Source organism: Lepisma saccharinum, chromosome 20 (genome assembly GCF_977018435.1).
Source record: "Lepisma saccharinum chromosome 20, izLepSacc3.1, whole genome shotgun sequence".
NCBI lineage: Eukaryota > Metazoa > Arthropoda > Insecta > Zygentoma > Lepismatidae > Lepisma > Lepisma saccharinum.
Window position 1 is genome coordinate 40,356,551 of NC_139248.1, and position 24,593 is coordinate 40,381,143.

Genomic DNA, 24,593 nt, shown 5'->3' on the forward strand with positions numbered 1-24,593 from the left:
CCAGCTGACGTTAACAAGTCTGACGAGCAACGTTTAATTTCTAGCGTTTACTGTCCAAAGTACACGCCCACGACAAAAAAAGCTAAATACAAAATTGGAGAACAGGTGAGGGTCAGTAAATTGAAGCGAACGTTCGACAGGGGTTTCACACGAAACTGGAGCACTGAACTTTTTACCGTGGTTCGAGTTCTACCCGGGAACCGTCACACGTATATAATAAAAGACAGTGGCGGTGAAATTTTATTGGGGCGCTTCTACGAAGAGGAACTCTCTAAAACGAAATACCCCGACACCTACCTTATTGAAAAAGTTTTGCGCAAGAGAGGCAACAAACTTTTGGTGAAATGGCTGGGACTTCCGGAAACAAGTTGGATCGATTCAAACGAAGTGATTCTATGAGTACGTGGAATGTTGTGAAACGTTTACCTAATTCGGAAAGTCAAACGAGAAAAAAAAAGAACGGCGAATTGCTTCCCGACAGCATCCGCTGTCTGATCGTAGGTCCTTCGGGGTGTGGAAAAACGACACTGCTCGTGGACAATTTTCTCCTCGCACCGAATTGGTTAGATTGGAAGAACAGGCACCTGTACGTGTTCTCGAAAAGTTTGGAGCAATCCAAATACCAGCAACTGTTGAAACTGTACGATGGTCTGGACATTGCAACGTTCGCCTCGGAAATAAAACCACTCGACGATTGTCGTGAAAATTCAGTCGTTGTGTTCGACGACGCCATCCTGGAAAATCAAAATGAAATTCGCAACTTTTTCACGCAAGGTCGTCACAAAGAAATGGATTGCTTTTACCTAGCTCAAACGTTTTCCAAAATTCCAAAACAGTTAGTACGCGACAACGCTAATTTCATATGTTTGTTTCGTCAAGATCACACCAACCTCAAGCACGCGTACGATGACTACGTAGGCGGAGACATGAACTACAATCAATTTTCGGAACGCTGCTGCTCTACTTGCTGGAACGGTGACGATTTCGGATTCGCGACGATCGACATGACGAGGAAACCCAACAACGGAAAATACAGAAACAAAATCAACGACTTTCTAAACGTTGCAACGTTGTGAGAAACGACGTATATAAATAAACGTCATGACGAAACGAAAAATCGAAGACGAAAATCTCAAGCTTCGCGATTACCTCGCGAAACGCTTCAAAGGTTGGAAATCCGAGAATCGTGGATTCTACGAAGAGAAGAAACGTCAGGATCAACCTGTGATCGATGCCATCAGCGGTCTAGGTAAAGAAATTAAAAGTGTCACGGAACAAAATAAAAATTTGATCAACGAACTCGTACCGCTTGCAGCTAAAAGTTACGCCGTACCCACGCCCATTTCAAGCATTCCTTCGACGCCGTTCGAACTGAAGGATGCACCGGCAGGACGTCGAGCCATAGGCAGCACGTCTTCGGATAAAATCGAGTTGGGACCTTTGGCACGAGACTACCTGAGCACGGGGAAATTCGACAAGGATGAAGTGTTCGGATTGTATCCCAGCATGGAAACCAACGAAGGTGGCGGTGTGGTGTGGAAGATTGGGAAATCGAAGGTGACCTTCGAAGGTAACGACATTAAAGTCAATTTAGGCGACAAGGATAGTTGGACCAGGTATCCGGGTACGGTGGGACTGTGGGAACTCGTCGCCAAAAAGCAGCCGAAAGATTACACCGACGAAGATTACCAGAGTTACAAGGAAATTCTGATCATGACGGATGCCTTGTACCAGAACAACGACGCCTCGCAGAATAGGGTGAAATCGAGCAGCGGCGAGAAGTACAGGAATCTCATCAAACCGATTTGGAACCAGGTCAAAACAGGCAGCGGGGTCTAACGCTACAACACGTTACCCAAAGAATTCGTTTGGGTGGACGACGTGAGGAAGCTCGTGGACCGATTGTTGGTGATAGCCGGCGAAGAGAATGCAGGCAACCGTAATTTCTACAACGAGAAGGTTGGCATCGTGGACATGATCAGCACGAAACTTTCCAACTTCATCGTGAACGACGACAAGGGCATAGGTTACCTCATCAAAATCATCAACACGCTGCCTCCTAAATTTTGGAACGTGGCCGAAGGAAAGGGGCTTGTGAACGACATCATCAACAAGTTACCTTTCGAGATGCATCTACCTGGCTACCAGTACTGCGGACCGGGTACCAAACTCGAGAAAAGATTGGAGAGAGGAGACAAGGGTGTGAATCCGTTGGACGCCGCATGCAAAGATCACGACATCGCTTACAACACCACGCAGACGGATCTGGATGCACGTCACGAAGCAGACAGAAAGTTAGAGCACGCAGCTTTCGAAAGGTTTGTGAGCAGAGACGCATCGCTGGGTGAACGGGTCGCCGCACTGGGTACCACCATCGCCATGAACACGAAACAAAAATTGGGGTGGGGTATATAAATAACATAGAGTGAAAAAAACAACATGTCTTGCATAACTGATTTGCCGTACGAACTACTATCTAAAATATTCAAAAAAGTAGTAAACAGAGATGTAGGGAAACTTGTAATCATAGCAAGAACAACGCCGGAATTTCGCATCCCTTGTGAAATGGTTCTCAAGGACCATCTTCGGGAGATCAGCGGCCTGAGGTGTGGTGATCTCAACATTCTGCTTTCGGCCGCGGGGGAGAAATTGAACGAGAGGTTGGATGAACTGCACGAGGCGAGGCAGGGAAGAAGACGGTATACTGATGATTGGCGTAAGTCCAAACAGGAAACTGAAGAAATCATCACGCACATCATCGCGTTCTCCGAAGCACGGACTTTCTTCCTCTGTTAAAAAAATCTTCGGTATATATAAATAACACACATCGTGAAAAAAAAAAATTAAATTTCTCTAACACACACACACTGAAAATTTTCTCTTCTTCGATATGACAACTGAAAAAATGAGTGACCTCCAAGCATTAAAACAAATGCTAAATTTGTCAGTCGAGTATGTAAAAATTCGGGAATTGGAAGTCGACAAACCTTACACGATAACTTCCGGTTCAATCGTTTCTACTCAGTATGGTCCCAAGGTACGCCTGTTGCTCAACGCACAATACAGTCTATTTTTACCAGATCGATAGGCTAACATGTTATCCGACGAGAAGCTATCTATTTTAATCGAGAACAAAACTCGAATCGTGTACAAGGGGACAAAGGAACTTCTTGGCAAGAAAACAAAGCACGTAATAGAATTTGTGTAACGACTGCGGGGGCCGTGAAAAAAAAATCTCAGAATATTTATATATAAATAACATACCGTAAAAAACTACACAAGAAAAAATATCAGAATATATATATAAATAACATACCATGAAAATAACACATAGAGCATCAACATGAAGCCCAAGGGTGTCGTGTACCAGATACCATACTCCAATCTTAAAAATCTAGGTGCCCTCGATGGGTTACTCACCAAGAAACAACGCGAGAAGAAACGTTCTTGCTTGTCGAAAGGACATGGAATGAAATTACTGCTCAGCACACCTTAATTGAGACGGTTGCAGCGTTCGCGGAAACAGCAAAAGATCGGAGGTTTCATATTCAGCATCCCGGCCATCCTAGCAGCATTGGGGGCCGTTGGAAGTTTGGCTGGCGGAAGTGCCGCCATCGCGAAAACCGTCATCGACTCGAAGAAGAACAAAGCGGAATTGGAAGAACAGAAACGTCACAACCTGGCCATGGAGAAGAAAGGAGGAAAGGGCGTGATGAAGAAGTTTAAAAAAAAGAAACAGAAGCACTCACCAACCGAGACATTGAATCTCTGATCGAACAGTTACAAATCAAACACTTCAGAGGAATTTTTATGTCCGACTCGTTACCTTCAAGCGTGAAAAGAAGAGAATGTGGAGTAGTCAACTTGGACGGTCAAGAAAATCCAGGCACGCATTGGATATGTTACCACAAAAATGATGATAAAGCATTTGTTTTCGATTCTTTCGGAGGTGTTCCACCTACAAATTTAATTCATTATCTGAAGACGAACAAAACCTCTATATACTACAACGACGAACGCATTCAAGATTTCGGAGACGTGAACTGCGGTCATCTCTGCCTCTCCGTGATCGCGTTTCTCTCTAAAATAAATAACCCTACGATCGAGGATTTCCAGAAAGCACTGTGGAACCTAAAACAGCATCACTAGGATGGGCGTGTTCCATCTCACGAGCGAATCTTCAATCTTGAAACTCACGCTGCACGACGACATCGTCTATCCTAAATCCGTGGCTCTGCGCGCATTCTACAGCATGTACCTCATACCTAATGTTACGCAGCACAACAACAAAATTAGCGTCGGAAGCGAACACATCGTCGTCACGCCAGGACAATACAATCTTTCCACTTTGCAAGCTCAGTTACCCAAAGGCACGTACCTTTCTCAAAATTCGGTCACGCACAGAGTGGAAATCCTGTCGGCGACGGAGACCGTGGACCTGGGCACCATAGGAGAACTTTTAGGTTTCGAGAACAACACAAAACTCGAAGCTGGCATCAAGCACACGGCAACAAACATTCCTAAATTTTTGGCCATAGAGACTCTGAACGTACACTGCAACGTGGCGGAAGGTATGATCACGAAATCCTCGGACGGATTAGGAAGTCACAAGCAGACGGGAATCATAGCCACTTTCAAACCAAGTTCCGAATTCATGGAACCGATCATCTACACGCCCTCTTCGCCGATCTATTTTCCAGTATGTCGCAACCGCATAGACGACATAGAGTTGGTGGTGACGAACGAGAAAGGAGACGTGGTGGATTTCGCAGGTGCAACAACTACTGCCATCGTGGAGATCAACGTATAATAAATAACCATACATGTAAAATGGAGCAAATCGAAAGTTACGAATTGCAATCTTTCCCTCCCAACCGTCGCACGTTTGCCAATCTGAACGAAGCGAACAGGGAGATCGAATACGACGTGGACGTAGGCGACGGGTTCATTCATCCTCACAGAGCGGACCTCTACCTTCAATTCGACGTGGTGAAGAAAGAAAGCGGAGACGCGTTTCCTGCAGCAGCAAACTTGATACTCGTGGACAACTTCGTGCCTCACCTATTCTCGCAGGTGGAGGTGAGGAAACACAACACCGTCATCGACAGAATAGATTATCCAGGCATCACGTCGACGGCAGTGGGAACTTTGAAATTATCCAAAACGGACGCAGCGTACTACCAGGCCGGGGGATTCGAAGCCGGGACCAAAATATCGACGAGAAGTCACACAGTGCTCTTTCCCATGCGTCTGCTTCCAGGATTCTTCTCGGACTACAAGGAGATCATGTGGAAGGGAGGACTGAGAGTCACGTTTCGAAGAGCGGCCAACGACAACAACGCACTGATGCGATACGCTACTTTGGGTCCGGACGGCACCACGCCACTGCCCAACACTTTACCCGAAGCAGCCAAGTGCGTCATCCGAAGCATGGAATTGAGAATGCCGGTGGTGGAATACGAAACGAACTACGCCCTCAAATACAAAGCAGAGATCTTGAAAAGTCCGCAGGTGCCGATTCACTTTCACGGTTACCAGTGCGTGCAAAAGATGGCGTCCGGAAGTCACATGGAATTCGACGTGACGACGCAGTTCAACAACATACAGTTCGACATGCCAGATTTCGTCGTAGTGCTCTTTCAGACCGGGAGGGACAAGAATCAGGAAAAAGATTCCAGCAAATTCGACGACTGCAAGATCAAGAACGTTTATCACAAGAACGGCAGGAACGAAGTGTTCCCGCGCGAGAATTACAACCTCGACGTGACCAAAAACGATTATCTCAAACTTTACGAAGCGTTTTCGGCTTACAAACGCGTGACCGAGGGAAGTGTGGACATGTACTACACGCCCAGCGAGTTCAAAGCACGGAGACCCATGACCGTCATCAATACCACAAAAAGAAAGCAGGTGGTGGTCAACGATCGAACCAACATCAAGGTCGTCTGCGAGTTCCACGATGCCTTGCCCGAGGATACCCTATGCAGTGTCATCCTGATTGCAGAGAAGTTCTTCGCCTACGACGTGAAGAACGAGAGGGTCACAGAGCAGTTTTAACAGGTTTTTAACATCTATTTTCTTGCACAATAAGAAATTTTTAGTACTAGCACAATCAGTTAGAATGGCACAATACGAATTTCACTAGTTCAGATCAGTTACAATGTCAATTTCATTAGTTATCAGTTACAATATCTTTTTCATCACTATAGCACGAGACAATCAGAAAATTTGCACAAAATTTGCTGTTGTTTTTACACGTGAAAATTAACAATAAAATTTCTTTTTTTTTTTTATCGTTTCAGATGCTGTCGAACATCAAAACACATATACACATACACACACACTAGAAAAAAAGCATGCAACTTTATTTGTAACACACACACATACATTCTCCATCTTCATCAAGAAAATATTAATAATAAACATAATTATTTTTATCTATATCTCACAATAAAACTCTATATCCAAAAATATTACAACATCAAAATAACACTAGAGTCGTTAGTACATGTTGCATGCATTACGGAGGTCCTCTGTAGAGTTTCATGGAAGTTTGAGAGAAAAAAAAACAAACACGTGAAACTCTATAGAGGTGCGGTAATCTATAACCGCAGCCGTTAGAAAACCTTTTACTTTTTTGGTTGGGCACCACGCACCGCTGGCGAGGTTATAGGGGCCAGGGATCCTAAAAAAACAACAATTATTATTTGTTAGTTTGCTTGCGTCACAATACAGAAAATAATGAGAGGCATACGCGCGCGCGCGTGTGTGTGTGGCACATCGTTCCCCCGAGAGAGAGGTTTACAAAGGTTACGATATATAAACATTTGGTCCTGGACTTGGAAAATTACGATAAGGTGCACTCATCTTTCAAAAAATAAGAAAATGAGAGGATGAGAGGATGAAAGGTTTGTTTTGCGTCACAATACGGAAAATAATGAGAGGCATACGCGCGCGCGTACGTGTGTGTGTGTGGCACATCGTTCCCCCCAAAAGAGAGGTTTACGAAGGTCACGATATATAAACATTTGGTCCCGGACTTGGAAAATTATGATAAGGTGCACTTATTTTTCAAAAGATGAGAGGATGAGAGAATAAGAGGATGAGAGAATAAGAGAATGAGAGGATGAGAGGATAAGAGGATGAGAGGATGAGAGCACGCGCGTGTGTATATGCCACATCGTTCCCTCCCCGAGAGAGAGGTTTACGAAGGTCACGATATATAAACATTTGGTCCCGTTGATTCCAGCACTCCAACTTCATCTCTGATGTTGACGACAATGTTCTGAAGGTAGAGAGGTTGAGAGGATGAGAGCACGCGCGTGTGTATATGCCACATCGTTCCCCCAAGAGAGAGGTTTACGAAGGTCACGATATATAAACATTTGGTCCCGTTAATTCCAGCACTCCAACTTCATCTCTGATGTTGACGACAATGTTCTGAAGGTAGAGAGGATGAGAGGATGAGAGGATGAGAGGATGAGAGGTTTACGAAGGTCACGATATATAAACATTTGGTCCCGTTGATTCCAGCACTCCAACTTCATCTCTAATGTTGACGACAATGTTCTGAAGGTAGAGAGGATGAGAGGATGAGAGGAGAGGTTTACGAAGATCACGATATATAAACATTTGGCCCCGTTGATTCCAGCACTCCAACTTCATCTCTAATATTGACGACAATATTCTAAAAGTAGAGAGGATGAGAGGATGAGAGGATGAGAGAATGAGAGAATGAGAGAATGAGAGATTGAGAGAATAAGAGGATGAGAGAATAAGAGGATGAGAGGATGAGAGGAGAGGTTTACGAAGATCACGATATATAAACATTTGGTCCCAGACTTGGAAAATTACGATAAGGTGCACTCATCCTTCAAAAAATAAGAAGATGAGAGGATGAGAGGATGAGAGGAGAGGTTTACGAAGGTCACGATATATAAACATTTGGTCCCAGACTTGGAAAATTACGATAAGGTACACTCATCTTTCAAAAAATAAGAAAATGAGAAAATAAGAAGATGAGAGGATGAGAGGAAGATGAGAGGATGAGAGGAGGATAAAAAGAGGATGAGAGGAGAATGAGAAGAATGAGAGGGATGAGAAGGATGAGAGGATGAGAGCTCATCTTTCACTCATCACTGCCTTTTTGCGCCCGTGAAACATCGTTAGCGCAATAAATGAGGCCCGGAACAGGGAGAGAAAGTGAGTTTTTCAACTTTTTGCGGTCGTTTGGTCAAGAAATCAAAGCTGTGCTCAAAGGCATATTTACTATCTACTTACGTGCGTGTCTATAATAAACGTAAAGTTGAATATATTGCGGTTTTTCTTTATTTCGAAAGTGTATTTCGTACTTGTGGATACCTGCATCAGGAGGACAACCTCGTGGGTTGTCATTGGACTTCACCTGTGGATCCAAGGGGAAGGAACGCAGTATCTCAACCCGATCCCTGGGATTATCCAGCATGCTCTGCTGAGCTTATAAGGTAAGTGTACTTGTGTAGTGCACTGCTTCGCGGGACGTAGCAAACTTCTGCAGTAGTGAGTGGTTGAATTTCTCTCTAATACATTATTAGTTATTACAATTCATGCGTGGCACAAAACAACATGAGCGCGATTTGTGGTGATAAAGGAAGAGAAAGAGAATCGGTTAGGGTTACCAGAGAACATTTTTATATAAAAAAGGACATAATTAAATTGTCCACTAACATTCATTATAAGATAATATTAGAGTAGATTTGAAAGAGATTGATAAAGATAATGAAGATTGGATTGTGCTTCACCAAGATAGGAACAAATGGAAAGTTCGTGCTGGTGGAGTGATGAACATTCGGGTTCCTGAATGCCAATGAGTTAGACAGATAATGGGATTGTATTTACACAACACTGAAATACCTTTATTAGCAACTGAAACGAAAATGCCTGGTGGACAGATAAGACATTCTGCCTCGGAGTAGTTTCCATACGTAATGTCGGGAAACCATTCTTATAAAAAACACATTTGCGTTTCGGCATGGTACATCAAATCGTTGATCCATAGAACTTCACTTCTCCACTACCACGTTACAACTAAGAGTAAAGCAGTTAAAAAGGACTGTTTATTTCTAAATTCTGATGTCATGGAACTCAAATCAAGTCTCGCATATTCTTACCTATTGTTTGAAACTTGCATATCAGCACGAGCCGGGATAGATGTCACAAATGCTTTGAAATCAAAACCTCACACGGCGAGCGGCGACAACAGAAGAGACGCAAAAGTCCAACAGTTTTTTCTTTGTTCGAAGAAAAGTTTCTTGTATTTACTCTTGCAACTGAGATTTTTGAAATTGAACACGGAAACAACATTAACAATTATTTACAAATATACAATTTTGTAACGAAACTTGAAATTGAAGCAGTTGTCTATACCCCCAAAACAGCCAATAAAACAGAAATATTATGTCAAATTCGCATTCCTAATATATTGTCGCAGTCTAATTTTACTATAGCAAGTAAATTTACACTTAAGGTAAAATCCATGTAAATGTTGCTGTGCATTACTAAAATAATTATAATCAAGCCAAGCAGTGCACTGCAGTGGGGGTAAGTTCTTTGAAGGAGACACCTTATTTTCATTATTATATTTTCGTGTCGTCTAACTAGGCATCTGTATACGAGTACGTCTCGTGAAACAATAATTGAATCGGTCACATGAACAAGTCAGTGTTTGGTTAACCGACAACGGAAGCAAGTTATTTGGTTTGCCCAGATTGAATTTTCAATCTTAAGTTGTGTAACAATTTGTGTTAAATACCACAATTCTGGGTCTTTAAAATCTAATGCTCCACCCACAAACACTGTTTTACATGGGCAATATAACAGGTATTCAAATAGCAAAAAAATACTACGTATTCATCCAAACTATTTTTGCGGAGGGGCAGATCAAGTTTAGCGTTCAATAAAGCTTTATAAACGTTCCTTTCAGTAGACACGCTGTCGTAATTAAATACTTTATAGGATTATGACATGATTTGGGGGGACGCATGACGGATTATTTGGGGGGATGGCCCATTGGCCTTGAGGGGGGATGGCCATCCATATAACCTCAAGGTCTAAGGAGACTGGTGGTGGAAAACCTGACTGAGCCTTATCAGAGATCACACCGAAACATCACTTATGATAATTATTTCACAGATAAGGAACTTACGGACAGTCTTTTGACGAATCGTGTAACATTGGTTGGAACAAAGAAGAACAAACCGATGGTCATTTGAATATTTCATGAATTGCTTAGAGGTAGCTGGAGTTGCAGCATTTGTCATGTGGAAGAAGCTTCATCCAACATGGAATGCAAATAAGCATAATGCGTGCCACCTCTTCCTGCAAGATATATGTAGCTTGTTCTTCCTCACATTCAGAGGAGATAAAAAAAGGATTTCATAAAAGCACACTTATGTCCATGCAACAGTTTTCGAAGCAGACACTTAGTTCAAATGCTTCTAATGCTGCTTGTTCATCTAAAAAAAGGAGATATAATTTGTGCTCTTATGGGAAAAGCCGTACAGAAACAGGGTTGCAGTAAATGCAACCTGTCTGTGTGCAATGAACACAGTGAAGTAACTCGCCTATGTAAAAAGTGTACAACAGCATAAGTTACTACATGTAAAGACAACAAGTGTTTTTTAATGTTTATGCATCAAGTATGTAATGTATCCATGTATGTACGTAATGTATCTATCATACAGATAATTATTGCAGCAATATTTTTATTCGAAGTTTGTAAACATATACTAAACAAAAGTTGTAATATTACTTGCATACGTATTAACAAATGTTTAATAAAAATAAAGTATTTAATAAGATATCATAAAAATATTATTAACACTATAATAAAAAAATGAAAAATATATGAGCAAATAAAACAATTTCCTCACACTACCTTCCGGCCTAACATGTTTCATATACTATGCTGCAAAAAATTGCGATTACGATGATGATGATGAAGAATTCAAGAATTATGGACATAACAATGATGATTAGGTTAAATACCATGTTACTAGCTTGTTTCCACAGCGATGAAACATAAAAATCTTGCATTAGAAGTGTAAGATCCATTTAAAACAATGCAGCGTCCAACAAACACTGCTTGCCCGGACACGTTACAAAAATAGCTAAAAAGGTTTAATGAAGCACTGAAATGTAATATGCTTATGTTATGATCCTTGAAATTTTATCAATTTTCTCCTGTTGTTTTGGAGATTTACGCGAAGGAATGTATTCTTAGCATAAGATGTTATCTTGTCCTGTTTCTGCTTCCCTGTTTAGAAACCATTAATTCTGGTGCCAGATAATCCGATTCAGTTCCGTATGTTTTTAACACGTTTGTCAACTTTTTTGTTACATCTTAATTAATTTATCAATGACGGAACATATGAAGCTATAATTGATTCATTCATTATATAGCCCCGGCTCCTCCCTCTTAATTCACACACTGCTTATTTTATCATTCGGAATGTTGTTTAACGCCCGGTACAATATGTTAAATACAATAAGCTAGTAAGAATGTTTTTAGATTGAATGTTAATTAACTACTTTCCTAATGGAAGGGGTTCAAATAACTTTACATTTTTAAAACAAATGTATAGCATGCAACCTAGTTGTCAATTAGAATGGATTATATTCATTGAATAGTTTCTACCACAATTATTTGCTATAAATCACGCTCGCCGCCATATTTCCGGAAAACAGATCCTATGCACGGCGGATAAATAATTTGGTCAATCATTGCATCTTTCGAAATCATTATTTTTGTTTACATCAGTTTGGTATTCTAGTGAACAGGCAAAAGAGATTATTATTCCTTTAACGTAATATTGTTTCACTTTACCGGTATAATACTTATTTTCAGTGTCCGAATTAAGCTTTTCGCTATGGGAAGATGCCCCCAATCAGTCGTATTTGTGATTTCCATTCCCGGGAATGAGGGTGGGGGGTAATTTTTTTAAGGTATGCGAATTTGAATGTTACCAGTTTGTAAACCCTACTGTTGCATGCAATTTCTAAGTATTTAGGACATTAAATCTTATGATAACATTTAGACGTAATTTAGAAACCCCCCAGTATATTTGCATTCTAAGAAAACTAAACCCATACACAAAAAAGAGCTATTGTACGCCCAACGGCGAAAGAAATAGTAGACGAATTGTCCACCACCATTTTCATTCGGTCTGAAGTACACAATACGGTGACAATGAATTGAAATAATGACTTCAATAAGCAGATTACAATGCCTGCTTCGAATCAACGTAGTCTCATTCTTTAAAACAACACAGGATGCAGAACAAAAAAAGGGATGAAAATAGCTGTGGACAATTTGCCTACCATTACCTTTGCCTTTGCCGTTGACTGTACTAGTAACACCGAGAAAACGTGACCAAATATCTATTGCCCGTTAAACTCAATGACGGCGTGCGGCGGAAGAATGTGATCCACGTACCTCCAACGAATAAGGCTGACGAAATCAACTCTTCTTGCCATGGCGGTAGGCTTTTGTACTTTGTTTGGCAAGGGACAGAAAACTTGATTCGCAAAGCAGGATTCAATTGTGTTAAAGGTTAACTGTTTTCCCGAATGATTTTTCAGTGGTGTTTGTTCCATTGTTAAGAAATGGTATATTACGTATATGTGGTGGGGATAAAGACATCCCTGGCAGGGATGAATATTTTCTTCTTCCACCGGGGATACATTTTTTATATGGGTAATCCCCGGCTCCTCCCTGTTAATTCACACACTGCTTATTTTATCATTCGGAATGTTGTTTAACGCCCGGTACTTATGGTACTTATTAGTTCGGCGGTTCAGGAAAATGTGAAATTATGTTACTGCTTATTCCAATGATAACGCACACCCGTTGCACCAAATATGTACCTATCGACTTAGAACATAATATAAAGGTAAATGGTGAATGCTTACATAATTTTACTAGTTAGAATACACTTTTATGTGCAGAATTGATTTCCTTTATCTGTTTCCCGCGTCCCATCATACGTATTCAACTGGTTCTTCTAAAATTGCCTGCCGGCTCCCGTGGTGGAGTGGTTAGCACATCGGGGTACGACGCCAGGGCTCCCGGATTTGAATCCCTGCCTGGGCATGGATGTTTGTGAGTGTCCATTCATCAACTTCATCATATCATCACTCGTCCCCATCTCCTCAAATTAGACAAAAGTGAAGTAAGATAAAGAACATCGATCAATTCTAAAATGGTACTGTATGATGATGTCAGGTTGAACATGTTGAATATGATTATGAATGTTTAAGCGAGTCAACTCGACTAGATATCACAAGATTTATCATTAACTGTGACATACAAGAAACAGTTTAGTTACTGTAAGTAAAGTAAATATATTGTTACTTGTATACCACGTCTCTCTAATCAAATTCTTAGTTTGTTCCTAATCACATCGCAATATTTATTGGTTATAACTGTCACAATAGTGTATAAATTTTACAAGAAATAACAAGATCATCCGTGATCATACGTCTTACCTTGTTACCTTCTACATAATGAGTGCACATACACAACAACGTGTTCACAACTACAACTGCAAGCATAAATAGCTTGGACATCGCACCATGCACGAAGCTCTATACAGCGAACAAATAGAGTCATGAAAGGCAATGAAAGCTGCGTCTGACCATGATTAAGAAACAACCTAAAAGTGTTTATAGAAGTCGATAATGCAGTTACACCAGGCTTCTGAATCGCTAATTGTTCTGCTTGAGATGTCCCCTTCCAATGAACAATTACGAGAGCAGAAACAGCCATTATGTGTTTGATGGCCGTTTCTAATGCCACGGCAGAGATTAGATCCTAATCGGCTGCGCGCGCTGGTCGCGTACAATGACATGCAAATGTTCTGCATGGCAGAAGGATGAGCTTTGATGCTTTCGTATAGGATAGGTAACAGTGTTACTAAACTATGGACTATAAGATAAGGGAGACAGTGAATGTCATAAGATGAATCACTTATACCTCGGTTTCCGCCACCAGAAATGGCTACATAAATGATTACGGTGTTACTTATTTGCAAGGATATTGGTTGCAAGTACTTTCTTTGCGATAACTACCGTCTCTTTGGGCATATTTCTTACCTTGTTGCTTTTGTAAGGTAGAAACGACACCGCATGTTTATTGCATCAATAAACATGAGCCGAAAGGGTAACATAGCAACATTGTACAGAGAAGACTCCATCCGTGAGGTATTGAAGTGGCTATAAAGATGTATTGTCTTGCCGCTGGGAGAATATTTGTAGTTTCCAGAGACACGTTGTAACTTTTATGTTCTTTTCATTGCTCCCCAAACAAAACAATATTTCATTTAGTATATTTGAAAACATCAGGTTGTTCTTTTTTTTCAACATTTTAAATTTACGTCATTATCTTCCGAGGTACATCAAATCGTTTATTTCTAACAGTATAATTAACGAAATTTGATGTTCTACAGAGTGTCCGAAAAGTCACGCAACCTGGTGTTGACGACCGTATAATGGAATAGAGAAACGGAATGAGAAGAAACGCTTTCTGCCAAGAGAATGAATGCCCTGTATATTGGGAAAATTTAACGAGACAAACATATGTAAGAACCTGCATGTTTTAATAACAAATAAGCAAAGTGTTTGCCAAAGGCGGAAATTGTTATTTGCAAATCGTGTGTATTGATGCACAGAACTCACTGAGGTAAATTATTGCAACATTTCACAATACCAACGAACAACTTTGATGGCCATCTATTGAATTTGACAGAAAAAGAACTTTGACGAAGTTTCAAAAACATTGCAAAAAGGAATAAATGGGCTGTTCCAAAAATCAATGTTTTCACAATATTACGAGGGACACTGGCAACACTGTTACTGTCACGTGTCACTAACAGACGTGTTTCACCTCAGGCTATCACACTAAGGTACTTTTAACTACAAAGGGTAAAGTTGGTTATTCTCGAACATATGCAATAAATTACATACACCTTGCAACCCTGTAATGTGGGTACAGAAGAACGTGTATCAATTGTTATGTTTTCTGTGCCTTAGGTGATTGCTGTTTGCCGCGAACGGTATTCCAGATTGTGTCTACTTATGCTGACGTCGTGTGTGTGTTTTCAAAATGCCATATTCTACACAGGAAAGAGTGTTTATTGTTGAAGAATATATCCGAACATCGTCATATTCTGGCGTAAGAGAAGCATTTAGTGCCAAGTTTCCGACTAGTCCCTCTCTGATAAGTCGTCAATTTTTCGTCTTGTGCAAAGGTTTCGCCAAACTGGGTCAGTACATGACAGGCAACGTTCAGGACGCCCTTCTGTGTTAGGAGCTGATGTTCTGCAGCCTGTTGAACAAAGAATAGTGACGTCGCCACCAAAGCCTGTTCGGAAGCTCGTCTCAGAATTGGACTTACGCAAGTGAACTGCTCACAAGGTTATAAGGAAATTGAAATTTTACCCGTATAGAGTTCGTGTTGTTCATGAATTGAAAGCGGTGGATGTCCCGACACGGGTGCGTTGCATGAACTACCCTTGCACTCTCCGAAAATTGGTGTGTGGTGTGGAATATCGCGACGTCGTATTTTGGGACCGTTATTCTTTGAGACAACAGTGGATACAGTTGTGTACGGGGTACTCATAATGCAATTCGTTGCTCTCCTGGAAGAAGACGAACGTGATGCTTGGCTACAACAAAATGGAGCAACTTGCCATACATCTAAGGAATCTCTTCGTATGCTGAGAGAATATTTTGGTGATCGTCTAATATTTAAGGATTTATGGCCCAGTCGCTCGCCCGATTTAACATCTGCAGATTTTTTCTGTGGGGTTACTTAAAGGGGAACGTATACCAAACGAGACCCAAAACATTGGATTAGATTAAACGAAACATTACACAGGAAATTGATAATATCGGTGCTGCAACCCTCAGGAAGGTATCTGAGAACATGATCAAGCGATCCAACTTATGTATCCAAGAAAATGGTGGACACTTCGAACATTTGCTTTAATTTGTAGGGATACCCACATTTCAGGGTTGCAAGGTGTATGTAATTTATTGCATATGTTAGAGAATAACCAACTTTCTCCTTTGTCGTTAAAAGTGCTTTGTGTTAGAGCCTGAGGTGAAACACGTCTGTTAATGACACGTGACAGCAACAGTGTTGCCAGTGTCCCTCGTAATATTGTGAAAACATCGACTCAGTGAGTTCTGTGCATCAATACACATACTTTGCTTATTTGTTATTAAAACATGCATGTTCTTACATATGATTGTCTCTCTAAATTTTCCCAATATACAGGGCATTCTCTTGGCAGAAAGAGTGTCTTCTCATTCCGTTTCGCTATTCCGTTATACAGTCGTAAACACCTTGTTGCGTGACTTTTTGGACACTCTGTTTAACCATAGTACAATTGCAACAAATGGTTCAATTGATTATAATTATACTGAGCGTTGATGTCAAAGGAATCTAAATATACAGATTAACAGACATCTTGTATTCGCCTTAGATATTTCTCCTTTGTGTAGCTTGGATTTATTTTTTCTCATGGATAGTTCCATCTCACAATATCCTTAAATCGTGGTCATATTTGAGGGAACTTCCACTTCGTTCTTCATTTGATTGACTCAGTTGGTGTTTTAAGTCCACTTCGTGCGCAGTAAGGATAATCGGGACTGAACCTACAGTTTAAAGTAGGAGTCCGAACCAATATGTGCTTCTATCGGGTATAGAACCCCGGACCCCTTCATTACAAGGCGACGATGTTACCATTGCGCCATCCGGGAGGATCACACTTCATTCTTGCTTTAGAATTTTTATTTATACTTAGAAATGTGAAATAATATAATGAATACTGTATTTGAATTAAAGTATTTTGTTAAATGAATATAAACTAATAAAATGTAATTAATGGATGAATTGATTTATTTTACTTCACATTTCTGCTACTTTTGGCTAATTGCGAAGATGAGAATGAATGGTGACAAGATGAAATAGATGTACGAACCATGACAGACACATGTGGACCATGCATAACAGAAGTCCATAGAGGTGGCCATGGGTCATACGCCAGAGCCTTGTTAATCTGCAAAATATAGTCCAAAGTGTCCTAACTGGAAGTAAGGTTGCCATTTGAGTGTCTTGAGAAAGGGTCACTGTAAATGGTTTGAATTTTATGTAAATTGTCATATATTTAAATTTAAATTTGTGCCAGTATTGGTTGGAATTTGATTTACTTGTTTTCATTGACCTTTTTTAATGATGCTTATGTTTTGCAGATATGTCGTTTATTTTCATGTTTCAATATGCAATTATATTGCATGTGATTCTGTAACAATGAAGAAACTGGGCATCAAACTGATGTACAGTTAAATTTACAATTATATCTTGAATTGTTTCATGACCTGTATTATCGTTACAAACAGTCGTAATTTTTTCGAAGGAGCATTACTTAACTGCGTTTTAAAAGTTGTTGAAAGACAAATATTGTAATAGTTTCTAGAGATACCTGCATTTAAGTTACTGCTATCATCTGAAAATTTTGATTTTTTCTAAATTTCTGGAGAGCTGGAGCTCCAGCCCTCCCCTCTACCCAGCGTATGATAGGGGTTACAAATAATAGGCACAACGTGATCATGTCCTTTTTCGTTATTCATTATTTAATGTATGCTTTGGCACACTTCTTAACATTTGTGTTAATTTCCGTTACTATGTATTTCTATCTATCTTCATATCAGTCTCAATTTTATACCTTGCAGCATTCAGTCACTAGACTAATGAAGCATAGGGATTACTTTTCTTATGTGAATATCTTTCCTCATTTAATAACTACTCGAATTCATATCTGCATTTTAACAAATCTATTTTAAATATTTGCATTATTACACAACCTTGTCAAGATTTTTAATTTGTGAATGTTAATGAAGGAATATTGGAAAGTATCACATGATTTGTTAAAACTTAGGATTAAATTTCTAGTTTTGTCAGGAATGTCCACAGGTTTGTAAGTCTACAATTTCACTTACTGTCCTCCGTAACATGTCTATACAAGAAAGTGTATTCGAATTTCTTCATGGATATTTGGAAATAAGTCTACTGAGCTAGAATGTGCCGTGGGATGTAACTTGTTACATCAACAGGGTAAACAGTACTTGTGTTTAGTTTCCAAACAACAAGAAGCTTTTGCGAGACTTCGATGAGAAACAGATAAACCACTGGTGGTTCAATAATTTGGTGTGAAGTATGTGAATATCTATTCTACTATATTTCTCATGTCGGTCAAGGATAATAAATTTTACAACGTAACGAATGATCAACTTTCAAAACACCATTACACCATACAAACCATCATTTGTCATCATAAACCTTTCTTAAAATTGGTTTCCATTCGAGGGTGAGTGATCGCAGTAGAACAAAGCAAGTAATTAGGTCAAGTTGGAGCTTGGTTAACTGCTGTATTGTCAATAATAAGATCATCAGCAATTTCGCATTTCATTGGTTCAGATTTTTCATGAACTGACTATTAAGGAACAAATATAATTGACGTTAATCACTTTGCGCGGATAATTTGCAATCGCCCCTGAGCAAGACCATCTTGAGGTTCAGGCCACAGCGCTCAGTCAAGACGTCGTCATCTGGAGGCGATCGTCTTAACGCTCTAAAACCCCTTGTCGTAATTTTACCGTAGATAATTAAGGTATATTTATTTCTTTTATGAAGTTAAATTTTAACATTTACCCTCCCGACGAATATAGAAGAAAAATGTACAATATTGAATATTTGCACCAAAATCTTCATTCAATCCACCACAAAAATTCCTACCATAGCACAATGAAACCGTTAGAAACTTCCTGTCGGAAAACTTTGAACATTGTATATCTTTGAAAAATATTATCAGGAATATTTGTCAGCTACAGTAAAACTCATAACCGCTTTTATACTAACTTTTGTATGTAAAATCAATTGATTAAATAAAATAAAAACATGTTGGGTTGACCGTAATCTTTCCAAGTTACCTAATCAATTAAATTGTCTTTACCTTTACCCAAAATTAATCAAGCAGATAATGCAGATATTCTGCTTAGCTATATAATCACAATACAAAAGCTTAATTTCTATATCCTTGCAGCAAAAGCGAAACAATTGGTACAAAGGCAATGTAACATTTATGTGAATAAAGACTAAACCTAAATCATTTGTCATATTATAATTTCGATCCTATTGACTGTATTGAACGAAAGATAATAAACAAATTGAATCTTTTCATTGTCGTTAGTAAGATCTGCAACAATAACTTAAGAGTTTTATTGAAAAAATGCAGACTAATATTTCGATCTTAGCGTTCACTTGGGATATAAACATTTGGAATATTTCCTTACACTGTTTTTACATTCTGTTAATAACATCGTGAAGAATGTTAATAAATTATGATATAAATCACTGATTTAATAATCAAAGTTACGAAAATTGAAGCTTCACAAAGACAAAAAATAAAAAGCAGTTCATATGAAACAGTTTTATGAAATTTAACACATTTGTAGTTCATATTAACATAGCTAGGTAACAAAATTCTTTGTATGTGAAAACATTTGTATTTGAAACGTAAGTAATATATTCTTGGATAGTATTACACACGAATATTTCATCGAAGTTCTTGTTACCCTTGTATTTGAATGCACAACGTATCTTCCATTAGCCTCCGATTAGCATAAAGAAGCATAAAGCGAGATAAAATAAGAATGTAAATGTACACATGTATCAACTTTGCTCCGTTGTATAGCTTTCTTCCATTAATAACATTTTGAAACTGAAAATTTGTGTAGGCTAATTAATATGAAAATTTTATCGAATGCTTACATAAAATTTACACTAAATTGCTTTAGTAGACACGAACGTAATATTTTAAACGTTGGCTAAATCTTGAAACAAATTAATTTGCAGTCATAAACAATAATTTTAACGTTAACCAACGTTTGTAATAATTCAGGGTAAATTATTTGATATTTCTAAAAAAAAAAAAAAAATGTTGACAAGAGATAAAACATGACCACATTTAAGAGCATATTAGATGCCTATTCTGTACACATGAAATGTTTACATCATGAACTATTACTCTTATTTATTTGTGAGTATAAAACCTTTGTTACTTAACTTGTATCTTTTCGTAGGGACCGAATGACATAGAATTGCCCTAAACATTTCTCATTTTCAGGAACATGTTGAAGAAATGTGAACTATACTCTCACCTTTTGCATCATAATTTCCTCTGCAATTGAGCACTTACACCATACCTCTTCAACATTTAAGCATATTTACACGTCATGTAAACTCGATTACAGTTCCTAAATTTGCATTACAATTCCATATTCACTAAAAAGGTCCAACATTGATTCTGAAGAAGCAAATCGAACATGGCGGCTATCTCGCCTCCAGTTGATGACGTTTAGTCACGTGACCGAAGCAAGCCATGAGGCTTTCATATTGAGAAGGTAATGCCCTGAGGCTGTTTGCGGGGAGATACTAATGGAATTCATTGAACCCTTCCAGGTTTTGTAGTAAATGGTAAGGTAGGTAAGCTTACTTCTCGTTACTTTAGCATAGAATAGAGTCCACAAATTTCTAGTTTTTTCTATCGTCTTCTTTCTGGAAGATGTTTTCCCTTTCGCGGCTCTCAAACAAAATACTCCACTTCTATTTGTATAGGAGAGATGCCACTCTTTGTCGATTCTAGTTAATATGAATCCCCAACGTAGACATTCTAGATGTTTCCTAGTTATTCAACGAACGCGATTACATGGAGTCACATGGAATATATATATATATATATATATATATATATATATATATATATATATATATATATATATATATATATATATATTTAGTTTTATCAATTTCACTAGATATACAGTATATCTCATGCGTAGATTTGCCTTCACATGACCTTTGAAAAACATACATTCAAGAGGATTCGCTCACTCTTGTGAGAACGTACAGTGGTGGAAAAAAGTTCTTACCCACAAGACTTTAATGGCAGTAAATAATGCCGGAAGGGTAGGCAACACACATTGTACTTTTAGGTGATCGGGTGATTCTGTCTGTCTCACGAGCAACTCGTCTTTCATGCAATAGCCAACAGACACAGGAAATGTAGGAAAGTCACGTGACTTGTCAGGTGGAATGTTGTTCGTCAGAAAATCGCCTTTTCTCAAGCCAGGTCGCAGAACCGACAAAAGCTACACGTTATATCTTCGAAAATGATTCGCCTAAAAACGTTGAACGAAACGCTAAAATAATTCTTGCCTTAATGACATAGTCTACTATACTACTATATGTGCCGCAGTAGCTCAGTCGTTAGGGTGTTTTATTATCATGCGAGAGATCTGGGTTCGATCACCGACGGGGGAGAATCGGGATTTTGTCAACCTGTTCAAGCGGCTCTGGTGCCCACTCAACGTCGTATAAAGTGTGTACCTGGAAGAAACTCTGAGGGGGAATAAGGCGGTCAGGGGCGTGGTGCTGATCACACCATCCTCACTTTCTGCCTGATTCAGAAAGCTTGGGGCCTTATCTCCACAACCCCCTATACGCCTTCATGGCTTGCTGCAAAGCACAAGGAAGCACTTTGCTTTTTAATTTACTATATATATCCCGATTTTGACGGAACAGAACTTCCCAATCTCTACGTGGGCTTTCTTCCAAGTTCCATAGGGATGTGAATAGGATCCAATTTTTCTTAACACAATTCATACATGTTATATTTCCTTATAAGAACAACAGAAGCAATATTCTTTGTAAGCGTGTGTGTGTGGGGGGGGGGTATAATCCAAATATGTGAGATGATCCTTTTCCCACTACTCCATTCTCAGAAAAAATCTCAATTCCACACAATGAAAATGTAAGACTTTCTACATCTTAGCATGCAAATATCTAGTAGCAAAGTAATGTGTGGAAAGAGAAAAATTAACGATTTGTAACGGCACTCTGGAAATTCCTTTTTTTTCCATTTTGAACTGACATTCATAATATTCATTAACAATCTCAATATTGACTAAATAATAGTTAGTCGTTCTGCTACTTTCCATTCTTCATTAGCGTAGTCACTGTAACTCTCTTTCTCTCTCTCTCTTAGCCTTCCCGATGGCGCAGTTGTAGCGGAGTCGCCTTATAATCAAATAATCCCGGGTTCGATACCCGGTGGAGTCACACAGTGGTTAGGATCCTACTTTAAACTGTAAATGCAGTTCCGATTAGCCTTACTGAGCACAAAGTGGACTTAAAATACCAATGAAAATAAAAATCAAAATCACCGTAACTCTCTACAAAGCCAGAGCATCCAGGTTCGAAACCTCTTGAGGCTTAGATGTAGCATTGCATTCGTATCATTACCCATCATCTTCATCGTCGTGATTGTCGCAAGAGGTAAAAATGCGTCACAATATAACCCAAATAGAAGCTTGGAATCAATCTGAATATTGGTGACGTTGCATACGTGGTAGAATTGTCTTAAAAATCACTTCCCGTGATGTAATAGGAATTTTGATTGAAGACAATTTGTATAATACATATCGTTGTTGCGAACAATAAGTAGTTTCACGTTCACCACACTCTTCGGTTATTTAGAAATCGTAAGGAAGAAGGATCTATAAATTTTCGCTTTCACATGTCAATGAAACTTTAACATAAGTTCATCGTAGGTCACAAAAGAGATTTACAGATTTACATATGAGCAGAGATAAGGCCCCTGCTTGTAGCAAGCAAGCACCAACGGCCATAGGCGTAGCTACGGGGTGTGCCGGGTGTGCCTAGGCACACCCTAATAGGCTGCTTTATCAAAGAAACTTAAAGACAGATATTTCAATAAGAGAGAAAATAAGCGGCAGTTTGTAAGAAGTTGAAAATGTCATTACTTGGTACAAACGTGTGCATTATCGCTGATGAAACGAGTGTCTATAGTTTTTCGATATTTTGATGTCATTGGAGAAAGAAGATATTTACTGCATTCTACTCTGTACTGCATCGCCTTTCTTATATACCTGTTGCAAGCTGCACGTGTGAGAGACAGCTTCTTTCTTCAAGCTTTCCCAAGTTAAAACTAAATTAAGAGTAACTCAGAAGCAGAATAGATTGGATGCTGCTGCTCTTGCTATTTGTGGAACAGGAAAAAGCTTAGTCTATTGATGTAAATGAAGTTATTGATGAGTTTAAGAACATTGTACCTTTTGACAGATGTCTCTTGTTATAGATGACGTGTAGTTGTTTGTAACATTTATGAACATTTTGTGTGTGTGTAATTTCTACGCAATTTGATTTTTTTTCTACTAGATATATTCAGAAATTTTCAACACTGTCATTTAGTGAATTTATATTATTTTACAAACATCAGTGCAGTTAAAGAGCCTAGTGATTGTGTTGCAAAATATGCTATTAAAAATGTACAAACCTAATTTAATAAGTTACTAGGACATCTTAGCATATAACGAGAATATGACACATCTTCAGCTCAAAAATTAAAGTTGAAGTGAACGATTGAGTTCAAAATTTCTCAACTGCTAATTAATAGCACTGCCGTATGTGATATCAACTTGTGTATGCAAGACGGAACGTTTTCCGTCGAGACGGGGCCAGGAAGGTAAGACAATCCATGAATTCGGGAAGGAAATAGTTCACAATTTCGTAAACAAAATCTGAAAGTTCTTGTTTATTGAAATGTAAAAGACTACTATACATTGGGAAAAACCAGAATTGTGTGTCTTATTTCTACAATAAGGATTGTTTATGTAATTTCCGGAATGAAACTTGTTACTTCGAACAAATTACCAACACTTATAGTATCGATAACATTTCACAAAGTAAGCATTTTTATACATACGTATATCCGGACTTTTCCGGATCTAGAAAATCGGGAAGTAATTTCTGAGCTGGGATTGTATTATTGTTTTCAAAGATCCAGTAGCAACCATGCACACTCTTTGATTTAAGCATACTTCTCCAAGGAACCACGTTATCTCAGACTTCCCTCACATTTTTCACGTTCCTTCCGGAGGCCAGACGCAACTCTAAAATCTAGTACACGTCCGGAAATAAGAATGCTTCTTATAACTTATTTTATTTTCTAATTTAGCGTCGTCTTTCTTTCACCTTTTGCTAATCGCGACGACGAGGATGAGTGATATGATGAAATTTATGAAGCACTCACAAAGAACATACCCACCCAAGACGGGATTCGAACCCAGGACATCAGACATGGTAGCGCACTGTGCTAATCACTTCGCCACGGACGGAATTCTCATAGCCCTAATCGTTCCATAAGCATTTGTCCTATCTTTAACTACACACGAAACAAAAAGGACAATCACGTAAATAAATAGGTGCCAGTTCACACTCTAACATTAAAAGAACATATGCATGTGAAAATGCAATATAATATTTATTTTTAGGTAGTTGTGATTTATTATTGTATATTAAAGAAATATATTAGTGATAAAATGACGGAAGTAGAGGAACATCTCCAATGAAACACTCATGCCTTATGGATATTTGTATTTCTTGCCGAATAAGGTTCCGAATTCGAATTCCG

General features: G+C 38.9%; 1 protein-coding gene across 1 annotated transcript in view; it reads right to left on the reverse strand.

Annotated features, from left to right (window-relative positions):
* Positions 1-13,761, reverse strand: part of LOC146003242 (tryptase-like) — a 76,054-nt gene extending 62,293 nt beyond the window's left edge. Inside the window, exon 1 of the mRNA XM_083141417.1 lies at positions 13,525-13,761. Coding sequence (XP_082997543.1) covers positions 13,525-13,605 — 81 coding nt within the window. The 5' untranslated portion in view covers positions 13,606-13,761. The remainder of the gene's footprint in view (positions 1-13,524) is intronic.
* Between the last annotated feature and the right edge of the window lie 10,832 nt (positions 13,762-24,593).